At 48.8% G+C, this 25,558-nt stretch overlaps 1 protein-coding gene across 5 annotated transcripts in view; it reads left to right on the top strand.

Annotated features, from left to right (window-relative positions):
- Positions 1-25,558, top strand: part of PASK (PAS domain containing serine/threonine kinase) — a 49,307-nt gene that overhangs the window by 14,226 nt on the left and 9,523 nt on the right. For all 5 annotated transcript variants that reach the window (XM_063645337.1, XM_055291227.2, XM_063645338.1 and 2 more), the window contains 7 exons: positions 66-200; positions 896-1,156; positions 2,132-2,300; positions 5,203-5,359; positions 7,577-8,829; positions 10,885-11,069; positions 11,787-11,954. In XM_063645337.1, coding sequence (XP_063501407.1) covers positions 66-200; positions 896-1,156; positions 2,132-2,300; positions 5,203-5,359; positions 7,577-8,829; positions 10,885-11,069; positions 11,787-11,954 — 2,328 coding nt within the window. The remainder of the gene's footprint in view (positions 1-65; positions 201-895; positions 1,157-2,131; positions 2,301-5,202; positions 5,360-7,576; positions 8,830-10,884; positions 11,070-11,786; positions 11,955-25,558) is intronic.

The following is a 25,558-nucleotide window of genomic DNA, read 5'->3' as shown; positions in this document are numbered from 1 at the left end:
GCTTAGTTAAATTTACAGCTGGAGCGCAAGAAGCTTTTATGATAAGCACTGGGCTTTTCCTCCAGGGCACCATCACGTCATGCGACAGTCTCTTTGCTCATCTTCACGGGTACGTGTCTGGGGAGGACGTGGCTGGGCAGCACATCACAGACCTGATCCCTTCCGTGCAGCTCCCTGCTCCTGGTCAGCACATCCCAAAGGTGGGGCTCCTGACCTCTTGCACTGTGTGATGGGGTGGAGTTCTTAGCTCTGAATCCATAACTGGAGACACAGACCAAGGGTTTCTGAAGGCAAGGGTGGCCGTAGGGGTGGGACGTGCTCAGTTTTGAGCTTCCTGTGCGCCGAGGCCTTGACCAAGGCCCGGGGCCTGTGCGGTCTCCCAGCTGGCCACTCTTGTCCCCTGAGTCTTGTCTTCTCCCTAGAGCTGGGCCACCCATAGAGGTGGATGCTGGGACATTGCCCGAGGCTGAGAGGGGTGGGAGAACACATCCACAGATGCGCAGCTGGTGCAGTGCAGCCTGTGGGGCCAGTATCCTGGGGCCAGAGCAAGGATGGCACGGTTGCCAGTGGCGTGGCTGAGCCCTGAGCCTGAGCCCCACAGTCCTCCCTCCCTCCCTCCCTGCTGGTGCCCGGCCCCTCATTGGGGTGTCTCACTTGCCCTGGGTCGCTGTGCCTGGGGCGGCTCTGGACACTGAGTCCTCCCCATCCACAAAGGGCTCTTTCCTGGGCCAGGCGGGCCCGGGAGGAGAGGGAAGGCAGAGCAGTGTGAGTGTGAGATGTCCTGGGGACCTTCCCTGATGACATGTGGCGTAGAAGTTGGGTCGGACGCAGCACAGACTCAGTGCTCTGTCCACGTGAAACACGGCTTGAGCCAAACGACAAGCCTTTCTTTCAGAATCTCAAGATTCAGAGGTCTGTTGGAAGAGCCAGGGATGGCACCACCTTCCCTCTGAGCTTAAAGCTGAAATCCCAACCCAGCAGTGAGGAGGTGACCACCGGTGAGGCAGCCCCTGCGAGGGGCTACCGGGCATCCGTCTGGGTGTTCTGCACCATCAGCGGCCTCATCACCCTCCTGCCAGATGGGACCATCCATGGCATCAACCACAGCTTCGCGCTGACGCTGTTTGGTTACGGAAAGACCGAGCTCCTGGGCAAGGTGGGGCTGCCCTGGGCGCCTGGCTCCCCATCTCCTCGGAGGAAGCTGCTGTGCTCTGCAGTGCGGGCTTGCGTGTGGCACAGGCCTTGCGCCCGGCAAGCTCTCCAGCTCGCTCCTTTACCCAGGAGGGACCTCGGGTCCAGGGAGGGAGGTCCTTGCTCACGGCTGCCAAGCTCCTTCTCTCCACCCTTCCCCAGCAACCACCGTCAGAGGGAGGGAGAGGAGCGCTGTGCCTCAAAGCCCTGAGAGATCTGGTCTGACTGATGGACCAGGGTTTACGACACAACTGCAGGGGTTCATTGCTCACCCTAGTAGAAATACTAAAAAGTAGCTAAGCTGAATTGTAGTTAAGTTCAATTTAAGTTAGTTAAAAAGCAGCGTTCTTCCTGGATGAGGGGTTCCCACAGGAGCTGAGGGCGTTGAGACCTTGCAAGGATTTTGGGGGCACGGACGCTTGTGCCCTCTGTGAGGTTAGGGCGGGTTCCGGCATTACATTATGGGCAGTGTCTGGTGAGGGGGCCACACACAGGTTCAGAGGAAGCATCTGTCAGAGCAGCTCCTGGCCTGGGAGGAGCCCAGAGGGCCCTGCAGTCCTTCTGTCCTGGGTGCATGTCACTGTTCTGGCCACCAGTGAGCCGCGTGAGGTGAGGCTTGCAGACACAGGCTGCCAGATCCATCTAAACATGGGGCCAAAGGCCAGATGTCTGCTCCAAAGATGTGTCGATGTCAGTGTAACTTGCCGCAGAGTGTGTTTTTACCTTTTTCTTAAGAAAAGGGGAAAAATCATGAATTACATGTTGAACATCAGAGGGGCTTCAGGTGCATCAAAGGGCATTTGGCCCGAGGCCTCTCCTGACCTTGAGGGTGAACCCTCAGGGACTGGCTCTCCTTGTGTTTATTCCTCCCCCAGGGGGACAGTCCAGTGGGTCAGCGTGGATCCTCCAGGCTCTGAAATGTCCCCGCTTTGTTTTCTAGAATATCACTTTCCTGATTCCTGGTTTCTACAGCTACATGGACCTTGCGTATGACAGCTCGTTACAGCTCCCAGACCTGGCCAGCTGCCTGGACGTCGGCGATGAGAGTGGGTGTGGGGAGAGAACCTTGGACCCGTGGCAGGGCCAGGACCCCGCTGAGGGGGCCCAGGGTAAGACACAGCCTCCTCCTCCTGAATGCGCCTGCAGCTGCTGAGCCCCAGACAGCCCCGTGCCTCTGAGACAGGGCTGGGAGGAGCAGGAGCTACGGCCCCTCCAGAGGCTCAGGGGTGGTGGGGGGGTGGAGTAGGGGGTGACTGTTTTCTGGTTTGATGTTCCTCTCTGTCTCAGGGGCTGTGACATGTTATTCTTATAAACATACGAGCGTAGAGAAGAAGAATAGAAAACCCCCAAGACTGCATCACCTGTGCCCGTAATATCTGAGACACAGCATCCGAGACACAGCTAACTGACAGTCTTAGTATCCGAGACACAGCTAACTGACAGTCTTGTCTTTTCTAAGTAAACTTACATAGCTTCATGTAGTTTGAGTGAATCCATGTAGCATATCAGATTACCGCTGACCCTTGAACAACTGGGTTTGACATTGGAGGGTCCAGTTATACACGGATTCTTTTCAACCTCAGAAATCCAGTATTGGTGGGAGGTGAAGTTGGCGTATATGGAGGGCTGACCTTCCATGCACCTGCGTTTCACGGGTGGGCTGTGGGACGTGAGGGTGTTCGGATTTTGGCATTCTGGGGGTCCTGGAACCCATCCCCTGAGTGTACTGAGGGTTGACTGCAATTCCTAAATCGAATGTTCTACCAGTATTTCCTGGTTTAATTATGTTTATCCCACATAGTTTTAATTTAACGTTTTAAATTATTTCAACAAATACTCCGAGTCCCTTTCATATGCACAGTCTTAGGTGTGTGGCTTCTGTAGACAGGGTGAGCACACTGCCTCCTGTCCCGAGGGACCCACTCTGGCTGGGAGCAATGAGGGGCAGTGGAACCCGCTGATGTTCTGGCAGGGCCCACGCCTGAGCTCCTGGTAAGGAGCAGGCCCCTGGCTGCTTCCACAATGCTCACTCTTGTTGACAAGCATGGGGTGGGGGTGCGCCCTGTCCCTGGCTCTGCCCTGGTGAGGACCCCGGGACTCTGCCTCCAGGGGCTCTGCCCACCTGGAGCGTGGGCTCACTGGATGTGGTTCTGGAGTTCCTGGGGCAGGCTGGGGCCCAAGGGTCCAGGTGATGGTGTGGCAGGGGTGTCGGGTTGGGGGTCTCTGTTCTATGGAAGGACACAGTGGGCGTGAGATAGAGAGAGAGAGTGGCCAGTGCTGGCAGAAAGCACAGCCGCCTCGGGGCTCTGCATCGTGGTGGGTCCAGGCAGGTCGGCAGGTGCTGGCTTGCGAGGTTGTCCTGCATGCGGTCACTCGGGTATTGAATGAGTGTGAAAGTGGATTTAATACAGTCACTGAGGAAAACTACAGCTTCACGAGACTGACCGGCCTGGTGAGATAAACATTCACCATCAGACACTCTTTAGCTTTCTGGGCTTCCTGTGAGTTCTTTGGCAAATGTGCCCAGCCTCCTTCCCCACAGGGTCTCGCCTGGGTCATTAGAAGCTGGATTGTGACATTTGTTTTAAAAGATGCTTTGTTAGGCTGTTGGTTCTCCTGACAATCCCGGCTTTCCTTAGCGTGTGGTTCCCCTCATCCTATCTGGGGTTTTCTGTCTCAGTCTGTCCTTTATACAAGCTTTTTCCTCTGGCACTGATTATATTCCCCTTCCCCTTTTCCCGGAATTCCAAATTCTGACCTGTGCGTGCACGGCTGTGTGTTTAGTACATGCTCTTTATCAGATATTTGGTGGTGGGGGGAGGGGATCACAACATTTCTGTTACTCTTGCATTGTTTCCCTAGGATGAATTCTTAGAAGTGGAACTTCCAGATTCAGGGAATGAACACTTTTGCTAGTTACTGTCAAAAATGCCTCTTGGAGAAGTTATGCCAAACCACCCAACTGTCCTGGTGACAGAGCAGGCTTCCCTCGGCTTGGGGCTAGGGTTCTTCTCAGGGTCGTCCTTTTTTTTTTGAGACGGAGTTTCACTCTTGTTGCTGAGGCTGGAGTGCAGTGGCACCATCTCGTCTCACTGCAACCTCTGCCTCCTGGGTTCAAGTGATTCTCCTGTCCCAGCCTCCCTAGTAGCTGGGATTACAAGGATGTACCACCATGCCCGGCTAATTTTGTGTTTTTAGTAGAGACGGGGTTTCTCCATGTTGGTCAGGCTGGTCTCAAACTCCCAACCTCAGGTGATCTGCCCGCCTCGGCCTCCCAAAGTGCTGGGATTACAGGTGTGAGCCACTGTGCCTGGCCTTCCAGTGTCCTTCCTAATGTAGCCTGCTTTCTCTCATGTAACCAAGAGACATACATTCATCCCCTACCACGGGCCAGGCTGCACTGCGTGCAGACGCCCCTGCCCTCACGGGGACTGGAAGGAGCCAGGTGACATGTGGAGCCCAGGAAGTGGCCAGAGCTTGGGAGGAAGGCAAAGAGGGGAAGAGGGCATGCAGTCTTAGGCCTGGGGGCCCAGGAGGCCTAGGGAAGCCTTGTAGATAGCCAGGTACAGCATTTCTGGGATCAGGAGCCATGATCCCAGGGCCTCTAATACTTCAGGTATGGCAGGGAGGCCAAGATGGCTGGCCAGAGAGGGCCAGGTGGAGAGACCTGGAGGAGTGAGGCCACAGAGTTGGGGGGCCATGGCCGAGACTTTGGCTTCTGTCCAGAGTCAGATGGGAGCTGTTGGAGGGTTGTCAGCAGATGAGGGCCGTGCTCTGACTTGGGTGTTGATAGGATCATGGTAGCTGGCTGCAGGCGTCCTGGGCCAAGCAGCAGGGAGACAGGAGGCAGAGAAGAGGGCGCTGGTTTGGACCTGGGACGCTGGGGGTGGTGAGAGGTGGTCGATGCTGGTCATGCTGTGAAGGAGCCTCAGTGAGTTCCAGGCAAATGAGCAGATTCATTTTAGGGAGTGCCTGTGAAGAGCAAACACTCTTTTTCGGTGTTGCTGCCAGATCCAAGGATTAATGTCGTGCTTGCTGGTGGCCACACTGTGCCCCGAGATGAGACCCGGAAGCTGGTGGAAAGCCAAGACATCTTCACCGGGACTCAGACTGAGCTGGGAGCTGGAGGCCAGCTCCTTTCTCGCCTCTCACCTCAGCCTGCTCCAGGGTAAGTCCCTTGGTGGGAGGTTGCAGGTTTAGTAAAAGTCCAGGCAGATGGTAGGTGAATGAGGAACATGTCAGAGAGAAATGTTCAGCCTGTTATTCATAGTAATACTGAAAACGCACATGTGGTGAGCGCCTGCTCTGTTCCACACACAGTGACACCTGGATTTTCTGCGCTGCCTGGCTGAGTCCTTATCAGCCTGTATGGGAGGGCACCATGGTGTTACTATCTCACTGTAGGGATAAGGAAACAGGCTGTGCAGAGTTCCAGAATGTTTAGGTAGATTTCAGAGAACTGATAGAAACATAATTTTATCATTTTCTTTTTTTTTTTGGAGACAGAGTCTCGCTCTGTCGCCCAGGCTGGAGTGCAGTGGTGTGATCTCCGCTCACTGCAAGCTCTGCCTCCCAGGTTCACGCCATTCTCCTGCCTCAGCCTCCCAAGTAGCTGGGACTACATGCGCCCGCCACCACGCCCGGTTAATTTTTTGTATTTTTTTTAGTTTCACCATGTTGGCCAGGATGGTCTCGATTTCCTGACCTTGTGATCCGCCCACCTCAGCCTCCCAAAGTGCTGGGATTAATTTTATCATTTTCAAAGTCATATGAAGCCGTTCTCTTTGCACATTTTAAAATATTCTATTTAGAGTAAAGAAAGTTTATATTAGAGAATTAGGAACATTTAGAAAAGTTGAAATAAAAACTCGTTCTATTGTGATAGTCCTATTGTACATAGCACGTGTGTGTGTGTGTTTTTAACCCATTTTCTTCTTCAGAATCTTTTTTTTTTTGAGACAGAGTCTCACTCAGCTGCCCAGGCTAGAGTGCAGTGGCGTGATCTTGGTTCACTGTAACCTCTGCCCCCCGGTTCAAGTGATTCTCCTGCCTCAGCCTCCTGAGTAGCTGGGACTACAGGCACCTGCCACCATGCCCGGCTAATTTTTGTATTTTTACTAGAGAAGGGGTTTCACCATGTTGGCCAGACTGGTTTTGATCTCTTGACCTCATGACCCACCCGTCTTGGCCTCCCAAAGTGCTGGGATTACAGGTGTGAGCCACTGTGCCCGATCCTGTCCTCTTTCTGAGCCTCTGGTATACCTTTACTAGGTTGCTGATGTTAACCTGTGTGTCTGTCCCCGAGTGAGGTGGTGAGGTCACATTCTGTTCATCTGGTGCCCAGTGTCGGTCTGTCGTGTGGAGGCCACAGTGGCTGGGCTGACGGGAGGCCTGGGTCCCCTGGCTCTGTGATCATCCTGTCTGGACTGTGGCAGCCTCCTCGTGGGTCGCCATGTGCTGAATGCTGGAGGACATTGTATGCCACCTCTTAGGAGCTGCCCTCACCAGCCTCCTCTCTCTTTTTCGGCCCCTGTCCCCTTCTTTTTTGTTTTTGTTTGAGACGGAGTCTCACTCTGTCACCCATCGCACCAGTGAGCTGGTACAATCTCAGCTCACTGCAACCTCTGCCTCCCAGGCTCAAACGATTCTCCTGCCTCAGCCTCCAAGTAGCTGGGATTACAGATGCCTGCCACCACACCAGGCTAATTTTTGTATTATTAGTAGAGACAGGGCTTTGCCATGTTGGCCAGACTGGTCTCGAACTCCTGACCTCAAGTGATCCACCCACCTCGGCCTCCCAAAGTGCTGGGATTACAGGTGTGAGCCACCGCGCCTGGCCCCCTGGCCCCTGTCCCCTTCTGCGCGAGCCCCATCTGAGAGCCATTTCCCAAATCTGAGAGCCATTTCCCTCGTCGGCTGTGAAATCGGATGGTGTTTGTAGTCAATCAGTTGTGTTTTTACTGTTGTAGAGTTTACCAGGGACTCTCCAATCCCTCTCTCCATTCCTCTCACACCTCCTCAAGGCAGCAGCAGGGACCTCCCCTTGCAGGTGGGGCTGAGGCTGAGCTGCACGCCTGACGGGGGGTTTGGGGGCCCTGAGATGAAGTGGGAGTGCTGAGCAAAACATTGGCAAGTGCTCCTGTACTTTACTGTTGGGCTTGTGGTAGCATTCTCTGCTAAATCATTTCTAAACGTGGACTTAATTTGGAGAAATTTGAGACTAAGTGCTTTATTTTTTAACTTGGTCACAAAATTTGGTCTTTTTCTTGTTATAAATTGGTGGCATTAAATGCTTTGTACTTAGTTCTAATGGAGAATCGGTGCAGTCTCTCCTTTTGACTCATCTGTGGCCCTACACGATGGTCACCCATGTCATTATCCCCAGGGTGGACAGTGTCCCAGAAGGAAGCCTGCCAGTGCACGGTGAGCAGGTGCTGCCCGAGGACCAGCAAGTCACTGCCTTGGGGAGAGAGGAACCTGTGGCAATAGAGAGCCCCAGACAGGGTCTTCTGGGAGAAAGCAGGTCTGAACCAGTGGATGTGAAGCCATTTGCCTCTTGCGAAGAATCTGAAGCTCCAGTCCCAGCTGAGGATGGGGGCAGTGACGCTGGCATGTGTAGCCTGTGTCAGAAGGCCCAGCTAGAGCGGATGGGAGTCAGTGGTCCCAGCAGTTCAGACCTCTGGGCTGGGGCTGCCGTGGCCAAGCCCCAGGCCAAGGGTCAGCTGGCGGGGGGCAGCCTCCTGATGCACTGCCCTTGCTACGGGAGTGAATGGGGCTTGTGGCGAAGCCAGGACTTGGCCCCCAGCCCCTCTGGGATGGCAGGCCTCTCGTTTGGGACACCTACTCTAGATGAGCCGTGGCTGGGAGTGAAAAATGACCGAGAAGAGCTGCAGACCTGCTTGATTAAGGAGCAGCTGTCCCAGTTGAGCCTTGCGGGAGCCCTTGATGTCCCCCACGCCGAACTTGTTCCGACAGAGTGCCCGGCTGTCACCGCTCCTGTGTCGTCCTGCGATCTGGGAGGCAGAGACCTGTACAGTGGCTGCACGGGCAGCTCCTCAGCCTGCTATGCCTTGGCCACGGACCTCCCCGGGGGCCTGGAAGCAGTGGAGGCCCAGGAGGTTGATGTGAATTCGTTTTCCTGGAACCTCAAGGAACTCTTTTTCAGTGACCAGACAGACCAAACATCATCAAGTTGTTCCTGTGCTACGTCTGAACTCAGAGGGACACCCTCTTCCTTGGCAGTGGGCTCCCATCCAGATGTAGGCAGTCTCCAGGAACAGGGGTCATGTGTCCTGGATGACAGGGAGCTGTTACTACTGACCGGCACCCGTGTTGACCTTGGCCAAGGCCGACGGTTCCGGGATAGCTGCCTGGGACAGGATCCAACAGAACCACTTGAGGTTTGTTTGGTGTCCTCTGAGCATCATGCAGCAAGCGACAGAGAAAGCCCAGGACGCATTCCTTCCACGTTGGATGCTGGCCCTGAGGACACATGCCCATCAGCAGAGGAGCCAAGGCCGAACGTCCAGGTCACCTCCACACCCGTGATCGTGATGTGCGGGGCTGCTGGCCTGCAGCGGGAGATCCAGGAGGGTGCCTACTCCGGGAGCTGCTACCATCGAGATGGCTTACGGCTGAGTATGTCCTGGGCCCCATGGGAAGAAGCGTGGTGCCCCCAGAGCACAGCTCAGTGCGGGTGCAGGGCCTTGCTTGTTCTGGGGTCTGATGGGGTTTCACCCTGGAATAGTTTCAGCAGAAATCATGTTTTAAAGGAGAATGCATATCATCCACCTCTTGAAAATTAAGATTACAAATGTGTGTGCCTGCGGAGGGTGGTGCCCAAGGTCCCAGGCCACCTGCCCCATGCCCATCAGTTCCAGCTGTGCCTCCCGACTCAGGCCATACACTTCAGAGAGCCGCTCTGCTCAGCAGCTTGGGGAGATTCCGTCGGGGGCAGGAGAGGTGCAGGGGCGTCATGCTGGAGTCTGTCTCTCCACCTCCCACCAGCCCCCACCTCAGTGGTCACATGGAGAGGTCAAGAGAGATGTGAGCGTGGCGAGATGCTCACGTGTTCTTCTTCCGTGCTTTTGGTGTTTAGGCTGCTCTGATCTCTGAAAAACCTGCCCTTCTGTGAGGGTCATGGATCAGGCCCCTCTGCTTGCCCCTTTGAGGTTGATTCTGTTTTACTTTCTTTTTTATTTTCATTTCTTTTTTTTCTTTTTTTTTTTTGAGACAGAGTCTCGCTCTGTCGCCCAGGCTGGAGTGCAGTAGTGCGATCTCAGCTCACTGCAAGCTCCGCCTCCTGGGTTCATGCCATTCTCCTGCCTCAGCCTCCCAAGTAGCTGGGACTACAGGCGCCCGCCACCATGCCCGGCTAATTTTTTGTATTTTTAGTAGAGACGGGGTTTCACCGTGTTAACCAGGATGGTCTCGATCTCCTGACTTTGTGATCCGCCCGCCTTGGCCTCCCAAAATGCTGGGATTACAGGTGTGAGCCACCACGCCCGGCCTGTTTTTTTTATTTTTTGAGACAGAGTCTTACTCTGGCCACCGTAGCTGGAGTGCAATGGCATGGTCTCAGCTCACTGCAACCTCCGCTTCCTGGGTTCAAGCGATTCTCCTGCCTCAGCCTCCTGAGTAGCTGGGACTACAGGCGTGTGCCACTATACCCAGCTAATTTTTTTGTATTTTTAGTAGAGGCACGGTTTCACTATGATGGCCAGGCTGGTCTCGAACTCCTGACCTCATGATCCACCCGCCTTGACCTCCCAAAGTGCTGGGATTACAGGCATGAGCCACCGAGCCCGGCTAATTTTTTGTATTTTTAGTAGAGACGGGTTTCACCGTGTTAGCCAGGATGGTCTCGATCTCCTGACCTCGTGATCCACCTGCCTCAGCCTCCCAAAGTGCTGAGATTACAGGCGTGAGCCACTGCGCCTGGCTGTATTTTCCTCATTTCTTAATAGATCCACATTATTTTAGCCAGTTGTTTCCATATTGCTGATTTTGTAGTGTTGATAGCTAGGGTTCTTTTCTTATACTTAAAAGAATTTTGTAAATAATAAGTGTTATTTGTAGAAACATTAGAAATATAAACAAGAAGGAAATAAAATGGGCTGTAAACACCCACCACCAAAAAAAGCTAACCACACTTACGTTGGTGTATAGCTAGGAGGCTGTGGAAAATGCATATGTGCTTTCTCTATATAAGTGTGTATGGAGTTTAATATGACTATTAGTGACTAGAGTAGGTACGTGTGTACGTGGATTAATGTAAGCCATTCACATTCTTGTCACTGGAAGGCCAAAGACCCACTGTGTGTAGGGGCACGTTGAGTGCAGGTTCTCCCGGCTATTCTGAGTTGGAGGTTGTCTGCACCCTCAACTACAGGCCTCTCCGGAGGGCTTCCTTGGCCTCTGGCTGCCCTGAGTGAGGAGGTGTGATTGTTGCAGGCCTGCAGGCTATGCCCCGGGGGTGTTTCCCTGGCTGGCCCTGACAGCTTTCCTCCAGGCCTTGGTGCTGCCTGCCTCTGCCTAGGCTGCTCTCTGGTCTGTGTTCTGGGGATTGAACTTTCTAACTTAAAGCTGCTGGGGATTGGACTGTTGCATTCTAGGACTGGACTTTTCTAACCTAAAGCTGCTGTCTAGCCAGGTCAGCACAGGCCTGTGCATTCTTACCTTCTCACCCTTCAGGTATACAGTTTGAGGTGAGGCGGGTGGAGCTCCAGGGCCCCACACCTCTGTTCTGCTGCTGGCTGGTGAAAGACCTCCTCCACAGCCAACGCGACTCAGCCGCCAGGACCCGCCTCTTCCTTGCCAGCCTGCCCAGCTCCACCCACTCTACCGCTGCTGAGCTCACCGGACCCAGCCTGGTGGAAGTGGGTATTTGCAGTCAATGCCTGCCCTGGACTTGCCTTGTACTGTGTGGCAAATATCCTAGTTGGCACCTCTCTGTTTCCTCGGGGATGGGAATACGGTCTGTTTGTAACTTTTTTTTTTTTTTGGTGGGATGGAGTCTCGCTCTCGTTCCCCAGGCTGGAGTGCAATGGCGCGATCTCAGCTCACTGCAACCTCCGCTTCCTCCCTAGTAGTGGGAATTACAGAAACGCACCACCACGACCGGCTAATTTTGTATTTTTAGTAGAGACTGGGTTTCTCCATGTTGGCAAGGCTGGTCTTGAACTCCTGACCTCAGGTGATCCACCCGCTTCGGCCTCCCAAAGTGCTGGGATTACAGGTGTGAGCCACCGCGCCTGGCCCTGTTTGTAACTTTTCACACTGTCTTCTAATATCTGGTGTGACTATAAAGCCACTTTAAATCTGCATAGGCCCATGTGTATGATGGGGTGTAAACACGTTTTGACATGTGTGCCAGTTGAGATCAGTGTGCTGAGGCTGCTTGGGGTGCCCTGTGGAGATCGGCTTTCAGACCTGTCTGAGAGCACAGGAGGAGAGGGGACTGGAGTGCAGGGGACTGGAGTGCAGGGCACACCTGCCTTGGGTGGCTGCTGAAGACGCAGGGGGACCACTGTGGGTGCTGCACCTCTGCCAGGTGCAGTTGCATGTAACCCCACAGACCTTCCTCTGCATTGCAGGTGCTCAGAGCCAGACCCTGGTTTGAGGAGCCCCCCAAGGCTGTGGAACTGGAGGGGTTGACGGCCTGTGAGGGCGAGTACTCCCGAAAGTACAGTACCCTGAGCCCGCTGGGCAGTGGGGCCTTTGGCTTCGTGTGGACTGCCGTGGACAAGGAAAAAAACAAGGAGGTACCCTGGATGTGGGAGGGGAGTGGCGCGGGGCACCACTTCAAATGGCTCTTGACTTTTGGTCCCAGTTCTCTAAACCTGGGGTTTTTGGAGGAGTCCTTTACGTACGGCACCAAGCATACAACCTGGTATGTGGGCGGTTTCCGGATACAAGGAGGTTCTCTCAGCAGAACACATGTCCACATCCAGGGTTGCTGATCCCGTCAAGTTGTAGATTCAGACCTCAAACAGGCCAGGCTCAGGGCTTCGCCTCCTGCCCTTGTGTTAGATCCCACATCTGGACCTTTGTTCCCTCCTTTCTGAGCCTGGGGTTTGCACCATTCTCCTCCTCCCCACTGAGATGCTGATATCTCACAGGCACTGCACATGCATGCTTAAAACCAAATTTAGGACCGCCTCCACCCAGCTGGAAAAAAAACCCCAAGAAAGAGGCAAGCAAGCTAACCAGCAGAAGCTCTTGGTCTTCCCGGCTCCCTGGAATGACTGCTCTGTTTATAGCTCACGGCTGGAGCAGAGATTGGTGTGTGCTAGGCATTCCTCTAGGTGCACTGAGTACTGCCAGCTGCTTGTCCCCCCACCCCCTTCCTCCCCAGTTATCATGGCCATTCTTACATATTCTCCTTCCAAATAAGCTTTAGAACTTGCTGTCCCTCCCTCCCAAGTCCTGTTGGGATTTGTAGCTGCCTGGACATGTTGCGATGTGGGGGAATTGACATCAGGATGATGCCCACTTTCCTGTTCAGAAGCAGCATCTGCTGCTTGCTGTGAATCCCTGTTAGATTGTCCAGGTGTGTTTGTGCCTGGCTTGGCGGGTTCCTGGGAGGGTCATGGAATACTGCCCGCAGGATCCTTTGCTCCCTGCATTTTCTTGTCACTTGTGGCCGGAATACACCAAAAATCCGAGCTTGGATTGATCCATCATATGTGTATATCCAAGTCTTCCTAGTACTAATGCTCTTTCAGTGGATCCTTTGGATTTTCTAGATCAACAACCACTCCTCTGCAGTAATGACAGTGTTGTCTGTCCCCTCTGTGATTCGCCTGTCATCATCCTTTTATCCTTCCCTCCTGTCTCTCCTTAACTAGGACCTGTGGGGTGTGCTGCACAGCAGGCGTGCCGCTGCCTCTCCTGGGCTCTGCTGCTGCTCCAAGGTGGCTGTGGCTCCTTTCAGTGCCTGATGAGCACCTCTCATTGGAGGATCTTTCATTTTACTTCCAACCTGCTAAAATTTTATAAGAATGAGTGTTGAGTTCTATCGAATTCTGTCAAAAGATGTCTTTTCAGCATCTATTGAGATACTCATATCCTTGTTGCCTTTATTAATAAAATGAATAACATACGGTATCTGTCTTTCATTATATTATAACAGTCTCTTAATGCATTGCTGAATTTGATTTTTGATTTGCTATTTCTCTTTTTTTTTTTTTTTTTTTGAGACGGAGTCTTGCTTTGTTGCCAGGCTGGAGTGTAGTGGCACCATCTTAGCTCACCGCAACCTCCTCCTCCCGGGTTCAAGCGATTCCCCTGCTTCAGCCTCCCAAGTAGCTGGTATTACAGGCATGCGCCACCATGCCCATCTAATTTATTGTATTTCAGTAGAGACAGGGTTTCACCATGTTGGCCAAGAAGGTCTCGTTCTCCTGACCTTGTGATCCACCCACCTCGGCCTCCCAAAGTGCTGGGATTACAGGCTTGAACCACTGCGCCTGGCCTGATTTGCTATTTCTATTTGGGATTTTTTTTTCGTTTATATTCATACCTAAGTTTTGTTTCATTTCATTTTGTTTCTTTTCGTTTCTTTTCTTTTTTCTTTTTTTCCTCTTTTTCATTTTTCTTGCTCCCTCCCTCCCTCCTTCTTTCCTTCCTTCCTTCCTTCCCTCCCTCCTTCCTTCCCTCCTTCCTTTTTTTTTTTTTTTTTTTTTTTAATGTCAGAGTTATGAGGCTGGCCAAGTGGCAGTTGGATGGTGTGTCAATACCTGGAAGATGATGTTCCCTTGGCTGTCCTAATTCTTGTTTCGCTCTCTTTTTTTTTGCTACACTTGCCAAATAATTGTCTATTTTACTCATCAAGTATTTTTTGTTTTCTTTTAATTTCTTATACTTTCTATGATTTATTTTTGCTATTTTTCTTTAATTTTTTTTTTTTTTGAAACAGAGGCTCGCTCTGTTGCCCAGGCTGGGGTGCAGTGGTGCGATCTCGGCTCACTGCAACCTCTGCCTCCTGGGTTCATGCCATTCTTCTGCTTCAGCCTGCCTAGTAGCTGGGACTACAGGTGCCCGCCACCACACCTGGCTAATTTTTTTTATTTTTAGTAGAGACGGGGTTTCACTGTGTTAGCCAGGATGGTGTCAATCTCCTGACCTCGTGATCCTCCTGCCTCTGCCTCCCAAAGTGCTGGGATTACAGGCGTGAGCCACTGTGCCCGGCCTAATTTTTGGTATTTTTAGTAGAGATGGGGTTTCACTGTGTTAGCCAGGATGGTCTCAATCTCCTGACCTCATGATCCGCCCTCCTTGGCCTCCCAAAGTGCTGGGATTACAGGCGTGAGCCACCGCGCCCGGCCTAATTTTGCTAGGTTTCTAGATTATCGTATTGAATGTGTATTTTCAATGCTGTTAATAATAACTGTTTGGCCGGGCGTGGCAGCTCACACTTGTAATCCCAGCACTTTGGGAGGACGAGGCGGGCGGATCACGAGGTCAGGAGATTGAGACCACAGTGAAACCCTGTCTCTACTAAAAATACAAAAAATTAGCTGGACATGGTGGCAGGCGCCTGTAGTCCCAGCTACTCGGAGAGGCTGAGGCAGGAGACTGGCGTGAACCCGGGAGGCGGAGCTTGTAGTGAGCCGAGACTGCACCACTGCACTCCAGCCTGGGTGACAGAGCGAGACTCCGTCTCAAAAAATAATAATAATAATAATAACTGTTTACAGTTTGAAGCTTTTGGAATACACTTTGGCCATATCCTAGAGGTTTTACTCTACAGTGCTTTGGTTGTCATGTGTTTCTAAACACTTTGAATTTTTTTTTTTTTTTTTTTTTTAGACAAGGTCTCACTCCTTCATCCAGGCTGAAGTGCCGTGGTACGATCTCAGCTCAGTGCAACCTCTGCTGCCTGGGTTCAAGTGATCCTTCCACCTCAGCTTCCTGAGTAGCTGGGACTACAGGCATGCACCATCACATCCGGCTAATTTTTTTGTACTTTCTTTTTTGGGGGGGTAGAGACAGAATTTTGCCATGTTATTCAGGCTGGTCTCAAACTTCTGGGCTTAAGCGATCTATCTGCCTTGTCCTCTCAAAGTTCTGGGATTACGGATGTGAGCCACCATGCCCAGCCAACGGTTTGATTTTTAAGTTTCTGTTTTCATCTGTAATTTATCTGAGCAGATCTTCTCATTCTTGGTTTGCATCAGGAACCCGATGGACTCTAGGGGTTTCTTTAAACCTTTATACCTTAAGGCAGAAGAAAGATGCCCCAGCATCTTTCTCTTGCTGTAAAAAGAAACCACATGAGTAGTTTTTGCCTTTTAAAAAACAGATGGCAATTTAAATGTTATTATAAGGCCAACAAATTATTGAGTAAAGGAACCAGTCAGAAAATAGACTCTTAAGGGTCGTTATGGTTCACAGAACAGAGTGCAGTTCCCACATCTTAAGAATCTCCTTTGTACCAAGAACCCTCCCAGGCCTGGTTACCTGGTGACAGAGAGCAGAGATGGGCATACATCCCCTGCTGTCACTGTGCTGGGCAGGATGGGAGAAGCCAGAGTGTTGGGAGGTTGATCCTGTGCAGTTTATTAGAACTAGCTTTATGGGTGGGATGCAGTGGCTCACTCTTGTAATCCTAGCACTTCAGGAGGCCGAGGCCAGAGGATTACTTGACCCAGCCTGGGAAACACTATAGTAAGACCTCGTCTCTACAAAAAGTTAAAAAATTAGGCTGATGTGGAAGAATCACTTCAGCCCAGGAGGTCGAGGCTGCAGTGAGCCAAGATCATGCTATGCACTTCAGCCTGGGCAACAGAGCAAGACCGTCTCCAAGAAAAACCCAAAAACAACAATAAAAAACTAGCTTTATGGTGAATAAAAGTGGCTTTCATTTTTCTTCCCAGCTGTGGAGGAAAAGAGAATTTTTAAAAATCTTTCTGAGTTTTTTTCCCCAGCGTTTAGGATGACCTGCTATTTCAGGGTTAAGCATTAGTATCCCAGTAGTTATCATTAAGAGAAACAGAGCAGGCCTGAAACACATACAGTGTGTGACATGGGGGAGAAAATGGCAGAAGAGCACTTGAATATGTGGAATGTGAGACCCTTGTTGCTTTCCAGCTATATGCCCTGAGAGTTATTTAGGCAAATACTTAAATGCAGGATGCACAAATCATGAGTGTACATTGTTAGGGACTTTCAACAACTGGACACACACACCACCAGCACTCAGATCAAGATGCAGAATTTCCCCAGCATCTCAGGAGCCCTTCTGGGCACAGACCCCAGGGTACCCACTGTCTTGGCTTTTAACATAATCAGGCTTGCCTATTTCTGGACATTCTATTTATATAATGCTCTAATGATGTGAGCTCTAATGATGTTGAGTATCTTTTTGTGTGTTTGTTCGCTATCTGCATATTTTCTTTGATGAAATCTTTTCAAACCTTTGCCAGCTTTTAAAAATTGGGTTTTTGAGGCCAGGTGCGGTGGTTCACGCCTGTAATCCCAGCACTTTGGGAGGGTCATGAGCTCAGGAGTTCGAGACCAGCGTGGCCAACATAGTGAAGCCCTGTCTCTACTAAAGATACAAAAAATTAGCTGGATGTGGTGGCACACACCTGTAATCCCAGCTACTCAGGAGGCTGAGGCAGGAGAATCCCTTGAACCTGGGAGGTGGGAGTTGCAGTAAGTCGAGATTGCGCCATTGCGCTCCAGCCTGGGCAACAGGGCGAGACTTCGTCTCAAAAAAAAAAAAAAAAAAAAAAAAAAAAAAAAAAAAAAATTGGGGTTTGTAAACAATACTGTATTTTAAGAGTTCTTTATAATTTCTAGTTACCATTCCTTTATCTAGTAAGGGAATTTCACCCAGTCTGTGGCTTGTCTTTTCATTCTCTTAGCAGTGCCTTTTGGAAAGCAGAGGTTTTTAATTTCGATGAAGTCCAGTTTATCAATTTTTCTGTTATGGATAATGCTTTTGGTATCCTATATAACCCAAGGTCACAAAGATTTTCTGTTTCCTCCTACAAGTTTTATAGTCCTCGGTTGTACACTGAGGTCTGTGAGGCAGTGGGAGTTGATTTGGTGTGTGGTGCAGGCCATGGCTGAGGCTTACCTTATACACGTGGATTTCTACTAGTTTGGCACCAGTTGTTGAAAAGAATCCTTTCTCCATTAGATGATCTTGGTAGCCTTGGCAGAAATCAATTGACCATATATGTGTGGGTCTGTTCAGTCCACTGGTCTACATGTCGACGCACTTGCCAGTGACTGCAGCTTCATAGTGAATCTTGAAACTGTCGGTTTTCAAGTCCGCTTTGAATATCCTAGGTCCTTTGCTTGTCCACGTAAATTTTAGAATCAGCTTGTTGATTTAATTAATTAGTTTTGGGGAAGGCAGGGCCTTGAACCCTGTCGCCCAGGCTGGAGTGCAGTGGCGCGATCATGGCTCACTGCAACCTCCACCACCTGGGCTCAAGCGATCCTCCCTTCTCCAGCCTCCCAAGTAGCTGGCACCACAGGTCTACACCACCACGCCCAGCTAATTTCTTAATGTTTGTAGAGATGAGGTCTTGCTCTGTTGCTCAGGCTGGTCTTGAACTCCTGGCCTCAAATGATCCTTTCACCTTTGTCTTTCAAAGTGATGGGATTACAGGTGTCAACCATGGTCGATTTTATTAATAATGCCTGCTGGGATTTTATTTGGATTTGTATTGTCCATAGAGCTATTTGAGGAGAAGTCACACATTGATTGAGTCTTCTCTGTCATTTACCTCTGTCTTGTTTGAATTCTATCATCAATGTGCTGCAGTTTTCAGCATATGAATCCAACATATTTTGTTAGGTTTATCCCTGAGTATGTCATGTTTTGGATGCTGTTGGAAGTGGTATTGATTCTTAATTTTAATTTCCAGTTCGTCATTGCAAGTATATAAAAATACGATCTATTTTTCTCTGTTGACTTTGTGTCCTGCAAACTTGCCAAACTTTTTTGGTAGATTCTTTGGGATTTTCTATATAGACAGTTGTATCATTTATCACCTCCTTTCTAATCTCTATGCCATTGATTGATTGGTTGATTGATTGATTGCCTTATTGCACTGGCCAAGACTTCCAGTAAAATATAAGATAGGAGTGGTGAGAATGGACAACCTAGCTTTGTTGCCAATCTTAGAAAAAAAGCCTTTAGCCTTTCACTATTAATGATGAGGCTAACAGTGGGTTTTCTGTAGATGCCCTCTATCAGCTGAGGAAGCTCTCTTCTCTTCCTTGTTTGCTGAGAGTATTTATTAGGAATGGAGGCCGGGCGCGGTGGCTCAAGCCTGTAATCCCAGCACTTTGGGAGGCCGAGGCGGGCGGATCACGAGGTCAGGAGATCGAGACCATCCTGGCTAACACAGTGAAACCTCGTCTCTACTAAAAATACAAAAAATTAGCCGGGCGTGTTGGCGGGTGCCTGTAGTCCCAGCTACTTGGGAGGCTGAGGCAGGAGAATGGCGTGAACCCGGGAGGCGGAGCTTGCAGTGAGCCGAGATCGCGCCACTGCACTCCAGCCTAGGGGACAGAGAAAGACTCCGTCTCAAAAAAAAAAAAAAAAAAAGGAATGGATGTTGGCTTTTGTCAAGTGTTTTTTTCTGTATCTGTTGAGATGATGTATTTTTTATTTATGTGGACATGATGCATTATAATGATTGAGTGATGAATGTTGACTCAACCTTGCATTCTTGGGATTGCTCGTAATGTATTACTGCCCTTTTTATATATTGTGTCTTCAGTTTGCTAATACTTATTGAGCATTTTTGCATCTACATTTATGAGGAATATTGGTGTGTAGTTTTCTAGTAATGTCTTTGTCTAATTTTAATATAAGCATAATACTGGCCTCATAAAAATGAATTTGAGGCCAGGAATGGTGGCTCATGCCCGCAATCCCAATACTTTGGGAGGCTGCAGTGGGAGAATCGCTTGAGCCCTGGAGTTCAAGACTAGCCTGTGCAACAGAGTGAGACCTCACCTCTACAAACTAATTTAAAAGTCAGCTGGGCGTGGTGGTGCATGCCTGTAGTCCCAGCTAAACTTGAGAGGCTGAGGAAGGGAGATCGCTTGAGTCCGAGAGGTCAAGGCTGCAGTGAGCTGTGATCACGCAACTGCACTCCAGCCTGGGCAACACAGCAAGACCCTGTCTTAAAAAAAGATTTGGAAGTAGTCCTCCTCTTCTGTTTTGTGAAGAGTTTGTATAGAATTGGTATTATTTTTTCCTTAAATGTTTTGTAGAAATTGGCTGGTAAAATCCTCTGGGACTGGAGTGTTCTTTGAGGGAAGAATTTTAACTGCAAATTAAACTTTTAAAATATAAATGGGATTATTTCTCTGTTTCTTTTGAAGCTTCGGTGGGTTGGATCTTTCAAGAAGTTTGTCCATTTCATCTAAGTTATCAAATTTATTGCCATAATAGTCTCTTACAAACTTTTAATGTCTGTAGGGGCTATAATTTTATCACTATTTTCATTCTTGGTAGTAGTAATTTGTGTCTTTTCTCTTTTTTTTTTAACTGATCAGTCTGGTTAGAGGCTTATCAATTTTATTAATCTTTTCAAATAACCAGCTTTGGGTTTCATTAATTTTTCTTATTTATAATCGATTTTCAATCTTGTGATTTTTCTCTTATTATTAAAAATTTTTTCATTATTTTTTCTTACTTGGGATTTAGTTTTCTTTTCTTCTTCTATTTTCCTAAGGTGGAATCTTAGATCATTTATTTGAGCTATGCTTTTTTCTAATATAATCATTTAATGTTCTAAATTTTTCTCCAAACCCAGCTTTATCTGTGTATCACAGATTTTCATGTTGTGCTTTCACATTCATTCATTTACAAATATTTTGTTACTTTGTGTTATATAGAAGTGTGTTGTTTAATTGCCACATATTTGGTGATTGTTCAGATATCTTTCTGTTTTTAATTTCTTTATAGAGAACATACTTTGTATAATTTCAGTTTCTTTAAATCTGTTGATGCTTGTATTATGTTTTGAAGTCTCTACCTACACTTGTGGATTTGCTTATTTCCCTTTGTAATCCTCCCAGATTTTACTTCATATATTTGGAAGCTCTGTTGTTATAGGAATACCCATTTATTATCATAGCATCTTCTTCATGAACTACTTCCTTATTTGATATGCCTTGTTCTGAAGTCTACTTTGATACTAATATGACTACTCCAGCTTTCATTTGATTTGTGTTCACATAGTAAACTTTTCTCATTCTTTTACTTTTAGTCATTTATGTCTATATTTAAAATGGTCTTCTGTAGGCAGCATACACTTGGGTCTTGCTTTTTAAATTCAATATGAAAGTCTCTATCTTTAATTGAGGTGTTTAGACCGTTGATGTTTAATGAAATTATTGATATGGCTGGATTTAAATCTACAATCTAAATCTAGATGTTTTCTATTGTTTCTGGATATTTCTGTGCTTTGTTCTTTTCTCCTCTGTTTTTCCTGCTTTCTGTTGAGTATATTCTATTATGTCATGTTTTTGTTGTTTGTTTTTAATATTTCATCATGATTTTTGACATCTGTGTTGAGGTATAATTCACATACCATATAATTCACCCATTTAGAGTGAACAGTTCAGTAGATTTCAGTATATACAGAATTGTGCAACCATCACTACAAACGAAGAATATTTCATGACCTCAGAAAGAAACCTCATACCCATCAGTAGTCAGTCCCATAACCCCCATCCTGCTGGAATTTCCTCCATCCCAGTCCTGGGCAACCACTAATCTACTTTCTGTCTGAATAGATTTGCCTATTCTGGACACCTCATATAAATGGAATCATGCACAGTGTGCTCTTTTGTGACTGGATTCTTTCATCTAACATAATGTTTTCAAGGTTCATCCATATTGCAGCGTGTATAAGTACTTCATTCTTTTTTATGACCGAGTAATATTCCATTATATGAACACCATATTTTGTTTATCTGTTTATCAGCTGATGGACATTTGTGTTGTTTCCATTTTTTGGCCATTAGGAATAATGCTTCTATGAACAATTGTATATAAGATTTGTGTGAACATATGTTTTCAGTTCTTTTGGGCATATACTCAGGAGTGCAATTCGTGGGTCATGTCGTAACTCTGAGTCTAATGTTTTGAGGAACTGCTAAACAGTTTTCTGAAAAGGTTGTACTGTTTTTACATTCCCATCAGCAGTGTACAAGGGTTCGTAGTCTACATATCCTTGCCAACACTTACTATTGTCTTTTCCTTTCTAGCCATTCTAGGGGGTGTGAAGGGGTAGCTCATTGTGGTTATGATTTGCATTTCCCTGATGACTAACGATGTCAAGTGTCTTTTCATGATCTTATTGGCTGTTTATAAATCTTCTTTGGAGAAAAGTCTATTCTGATCCTTTGCGCATGTTTTTCTTTTTCATTTTTTTTTTTTTTGAGACAGAGTCTTGCTCTGTCACCCAGGCTGGAGTGCAGTGGCGCGATCTCGGCTCCCTGCAATCTCCGCCTCCTGGGTTCAAGGGATTCTCCTGCCTCAGCCTCCCGAGTAGCTGGGATCACAGGTACACACCACCAGGCCCAGCTGATTTTTATATTTTTAGTAGAGATGGGGTTTTACCATGTTGGCCAGGCTGTTCTCGAACTCCTGACCTCATGGTCCACCTGCCTTAGCCTCCCAAAGTGCTGGGATTACAGGTGTGAGTCACTGTGCCTGGCCCTGCCCCTTTGCCTACTTTTAAATTGGGTTATTTGTCTTTTTATTATTAAATTACATGAGTTCTGTATTCTAGATACAATTTCTTGATCAGATATATGATTTGCAAATATTTTCTCCCATTAAATGTGTTATCTTTTCACTTTCTTGATGTTTCATTTGAAGCACAAACATTTTAAATGGATGAGTTCAGTTGGTCTTTTTTACCATTTGTCACTTGTGTTTTGGTGGTGATCTAAGAAGACTCTGCCAAGCCCAAGGTCATAAAGATTTACTCCCATGTTTTCTCTAAGAGTTTTATGGTTTTAGATTTTACATGTAAGTCTTTGATCTATTTTTGAGGTTAATTTTTGTGTGTGGTGTGAGACTGGGGTCGGACTTCACTCTTTTGTATGTGGATATCTAGTTGTCCTAGCACCACTTGTAGAAGACTATCCTCTCCCCATTGAGTGGTTTTTGGCACCCTTGTCAAAAATCAGTTGACCGTAGATGCATGGGTTTGTTTCTGGACTCTGAATTCTATTCCATTGATCTATAGTCTATCTTTCTATCTTAAGTCTATCCTTAAGCCAGTCTTGATTACTGTCTTGATTACTGTCTTGAGCTTTCTTTGTAGTAAGTTACGAAACTGGAAAATGCTAGTCTTCCAACTTTGTGTTTTTTCAAGCTTGTTTTGGCTGTTTGGAGATTGTTTTGGCTATTTTGCATTTCCATAAGGATTTTAGGGTCAACTTGCCAGTTCTGCAGAAAAGCCAGCTGAGATTCTCATAGGAGTCACACTGAATCACTGAATCTGTAGCTCACCATGGGGGGTATTGTCATCTTAACAATATCAAGTCTCTGATCTGTGAACGTTGAAAGTTTTCTGTCCATTTAGACCTTTGATTTCTTTTAAAGTGTTTTGTAATTTCAGTGTACAAGTCTTGTTATTCTTTTGTTAAATCTCCATTATTTTTACGTCCAGTTTATTCTTTTTCTTAGGTTTATTTTTCACTTGGTAGAATATATTCATTGCTGATTTTTCCAGGAAGGAGTCATGGGTATTATACTTTCAGTCCTTGTATGTATTAAATTGTGTTTATTTTTCTCTCATATTTTAGTGGTGATATGCCTTTTTCCTCTCAGAACTTTTTAGACCAGTATCTGTTGTAATCTAGCATTATTTTGAAGTGAATTTTGCTGACAGCAACCTGATTTATTTTTCTTTCTAGATTTAAAATCTTTGTCTTTCAAAGTTTTCATGAGGATGTCTTTAGGGGTGTATGTTTGTGTGTGTTTTCTTTATTCTTGCTTGATACTTGGTAAGACTTTGATCTGAATATTTAAAGCTTCCTTTATTTTAAGAGGATTCTGTTCTTTGTTTCTATTAATTCTTTCCTTCTCCCTCCTCCTGACACTCATTTTAGGTGTGCATGGGCACCCCTGGAGGAGCCCGCCCTCTTGTCTCCTTGGCCCTGCAGCTGAACAGGCCACAGGCCTCTTCACTTAGAGTGTCCGGGCTCCAGCCCTCCCAGAGGTTCCTGGAGCTCTGCCGCATCTCAGCAGGCCCTTCTTTTGCTGCTCAGGACCACAGCCTGCTTCCCCTCATCTTCTTGCTTTCCCTCAGTCTCACCTCTGGCCTTTTGGGCCATGGTGACCCTCCTGTCAAAGGGTCTTCAGAATTTGTCTCCTTTCACCTCTCACAGGCTGGCATCCAAGCTGCCCCCTTCTCTCCTGATTACTGTGAGAGGCCTGGATGTTGCCCAGGCTTCGATGGTTCTTCCTGCTCCCGCCCTGGCCCCGATGCCCTCCCGATGCCCCCCCGATGCCCCCCCGATGCCCCCTTACGCTGCCTGCCCAGCCCCCCGCCCCTCTCACACCTCCTTGCACAGCTCAGGGCGCTCTGCCGCAGTCCTGTGCTCCCGCTGCCCTCTGCCTGGAGGGCCTTCCCTGAGGTGCTCAGAAGCTGCCTTCCCGGACTCGCTCCCTGTCCCACCCACCTCACAGGGGCCGCACCCCCGCGGCACTTCCTGCCCCATCTTTTTTTCCTTATTGCCACTCGTCGTTCCCTGGTGCGTGATCTTGCTCAGCATCTCTTGCTGACACCTTGCTGAATAGGCCCATCATGTGGTCGGCACCCACTGGGTTGCCCGTCGCTCCTTCAGCTGCGTGCCGACACCCACGTAGCAGCAGGTGTTGGGTGACAAGATTTTCAGTGACTTGCAGTGTTTCTTTCTTTTATGAATGGTATCTTTTTCTGTTACACTTTGACTATCATTGACTGTTGTAGCACTGTCTTTCTTATATATGCCTTATGTCTGTCAGTCTTACTAAACTCTGATTAATCTCAGTCAGTGTTGAAAACATATCTAAGAGTGATAGCCTTTCTTTATATTTTCTAGTTTTCAGGCTTCTTAGCTCATTCTCTTCGCCAGGGCTCCCTGTCCTTGGTTGAGAAGTCGGGGTGATGTGGATGTTCTCCGGGGCACATGCCCTGAGGCGTCTGGGGCCCTCTCTCCAGCCCAGGTTATGGCTCCTTCAGCTCCACCTGGATTCTCCATCACACCTGTCTATCCACCTTACAGAATGGGCAGTAATGACGCTGTGTTTCTGGTCAGCTGCTGACCACCTTCTCTGCTTCCTTGTGCTGCAGGCGTTTACCACTGTGTTTCTTCTTTCATGTCCCTGGGACTTAGGGGAGGTAAATGCAGGGGATGCATTTGCCACATGGACTGATGGTGGCCCTGGTGTAATGGGAGCCTTGAGGACCAGGTGGCCCCTGGTGTAATGGGAGGCTTGAGGACCAGGTGGCCCCTGGTGTAATGGGATGCTTGAGGACTGAGTAGCCCCTGGTGTAATGGGATGCTTGAGGACTGATGGTGGCCCTCGTGTAACGGGATGCTTGAGGACTGATGGTGGCCCCTGGTGTAACGGGATGCTTGAGGACTGGGTGGCCCCTGGTGTAATGGGATGCTTGAGGACCGGGTGGCCCCTGGTGTAATGGGATGCTTGAGGACCGGGTGGCCCCTGGTGTAATGGGAGGCTTGAGGACCAGGTGGCCCCTGGTGTAATGGGAGGCTTGAGGACCAGGTGGCCCCTGGTGTAATGGGAGGCTTGAGGACCAGGTGGCCCCTGGTGTAACGGGAGGCTTGAGGACCGATGGTGGCCCCTGGTGTAATGGGAGGCTTGAGGACCAGGTGGCCCCTGGTGTAATGGGATGCTTGAGGACCGATGGTGGCCCTGGTGTAAGGGGATGCTTGAGGACCAGGTGGCCCTGGTGTAACGGGATGCTTGAGGACCGATGGTGGCCCTGGTGTAATGGGATGTTTGAGGACCGGGTGGCCCTGGTGTAATGGATGTTTGAGGACCGATGGTGGCCCTGGTGTAATGGGATGCTTGAGGACCGGGTGGCCCTGGTGTAATGGGATGTTTGAGGACCGGGTGGCCCCTGGTGTAATGGGAGGCTTGAGGACCAGGTGGCCCCTGGTGTAATGGGAGGCTTGAGGACCAGGTGGCCCCTGGTGTAACGGGAGGCTTGAGGACCGATGGTGGCCCCTGGTGTAATGGGAGGCTTGAGGACCAGGTGGCCCCTGGTGTAATGGGATGCTTGAGGACCGATGGTGGTTCCTGGTGTAATGGGATGCTTGAGGACCGATGGTGGCCCTGGTGTAATGGGATGCTTGAGGA

This window comes from Symphalangus syndactylus, chromosome 8, assembly GCF_028878055.3.
Source record: "Symphalangus syndactylus isolate Jambi chromosome 8, NHGRI_mSymSyn1-v2.1_pri, whole genome shotgun sequence".
NCBI lineage: Eukaryota > Metazoa > Chordata > Mammalia > Primates > Hylobatidae > Symphalangus > Symphalangus syndactylus.
The sequence above is the reverse complement of the archived record's forward strand: the minus strand, read 5'-3'. Positions and strand labels throughout refer to the sequence as shown.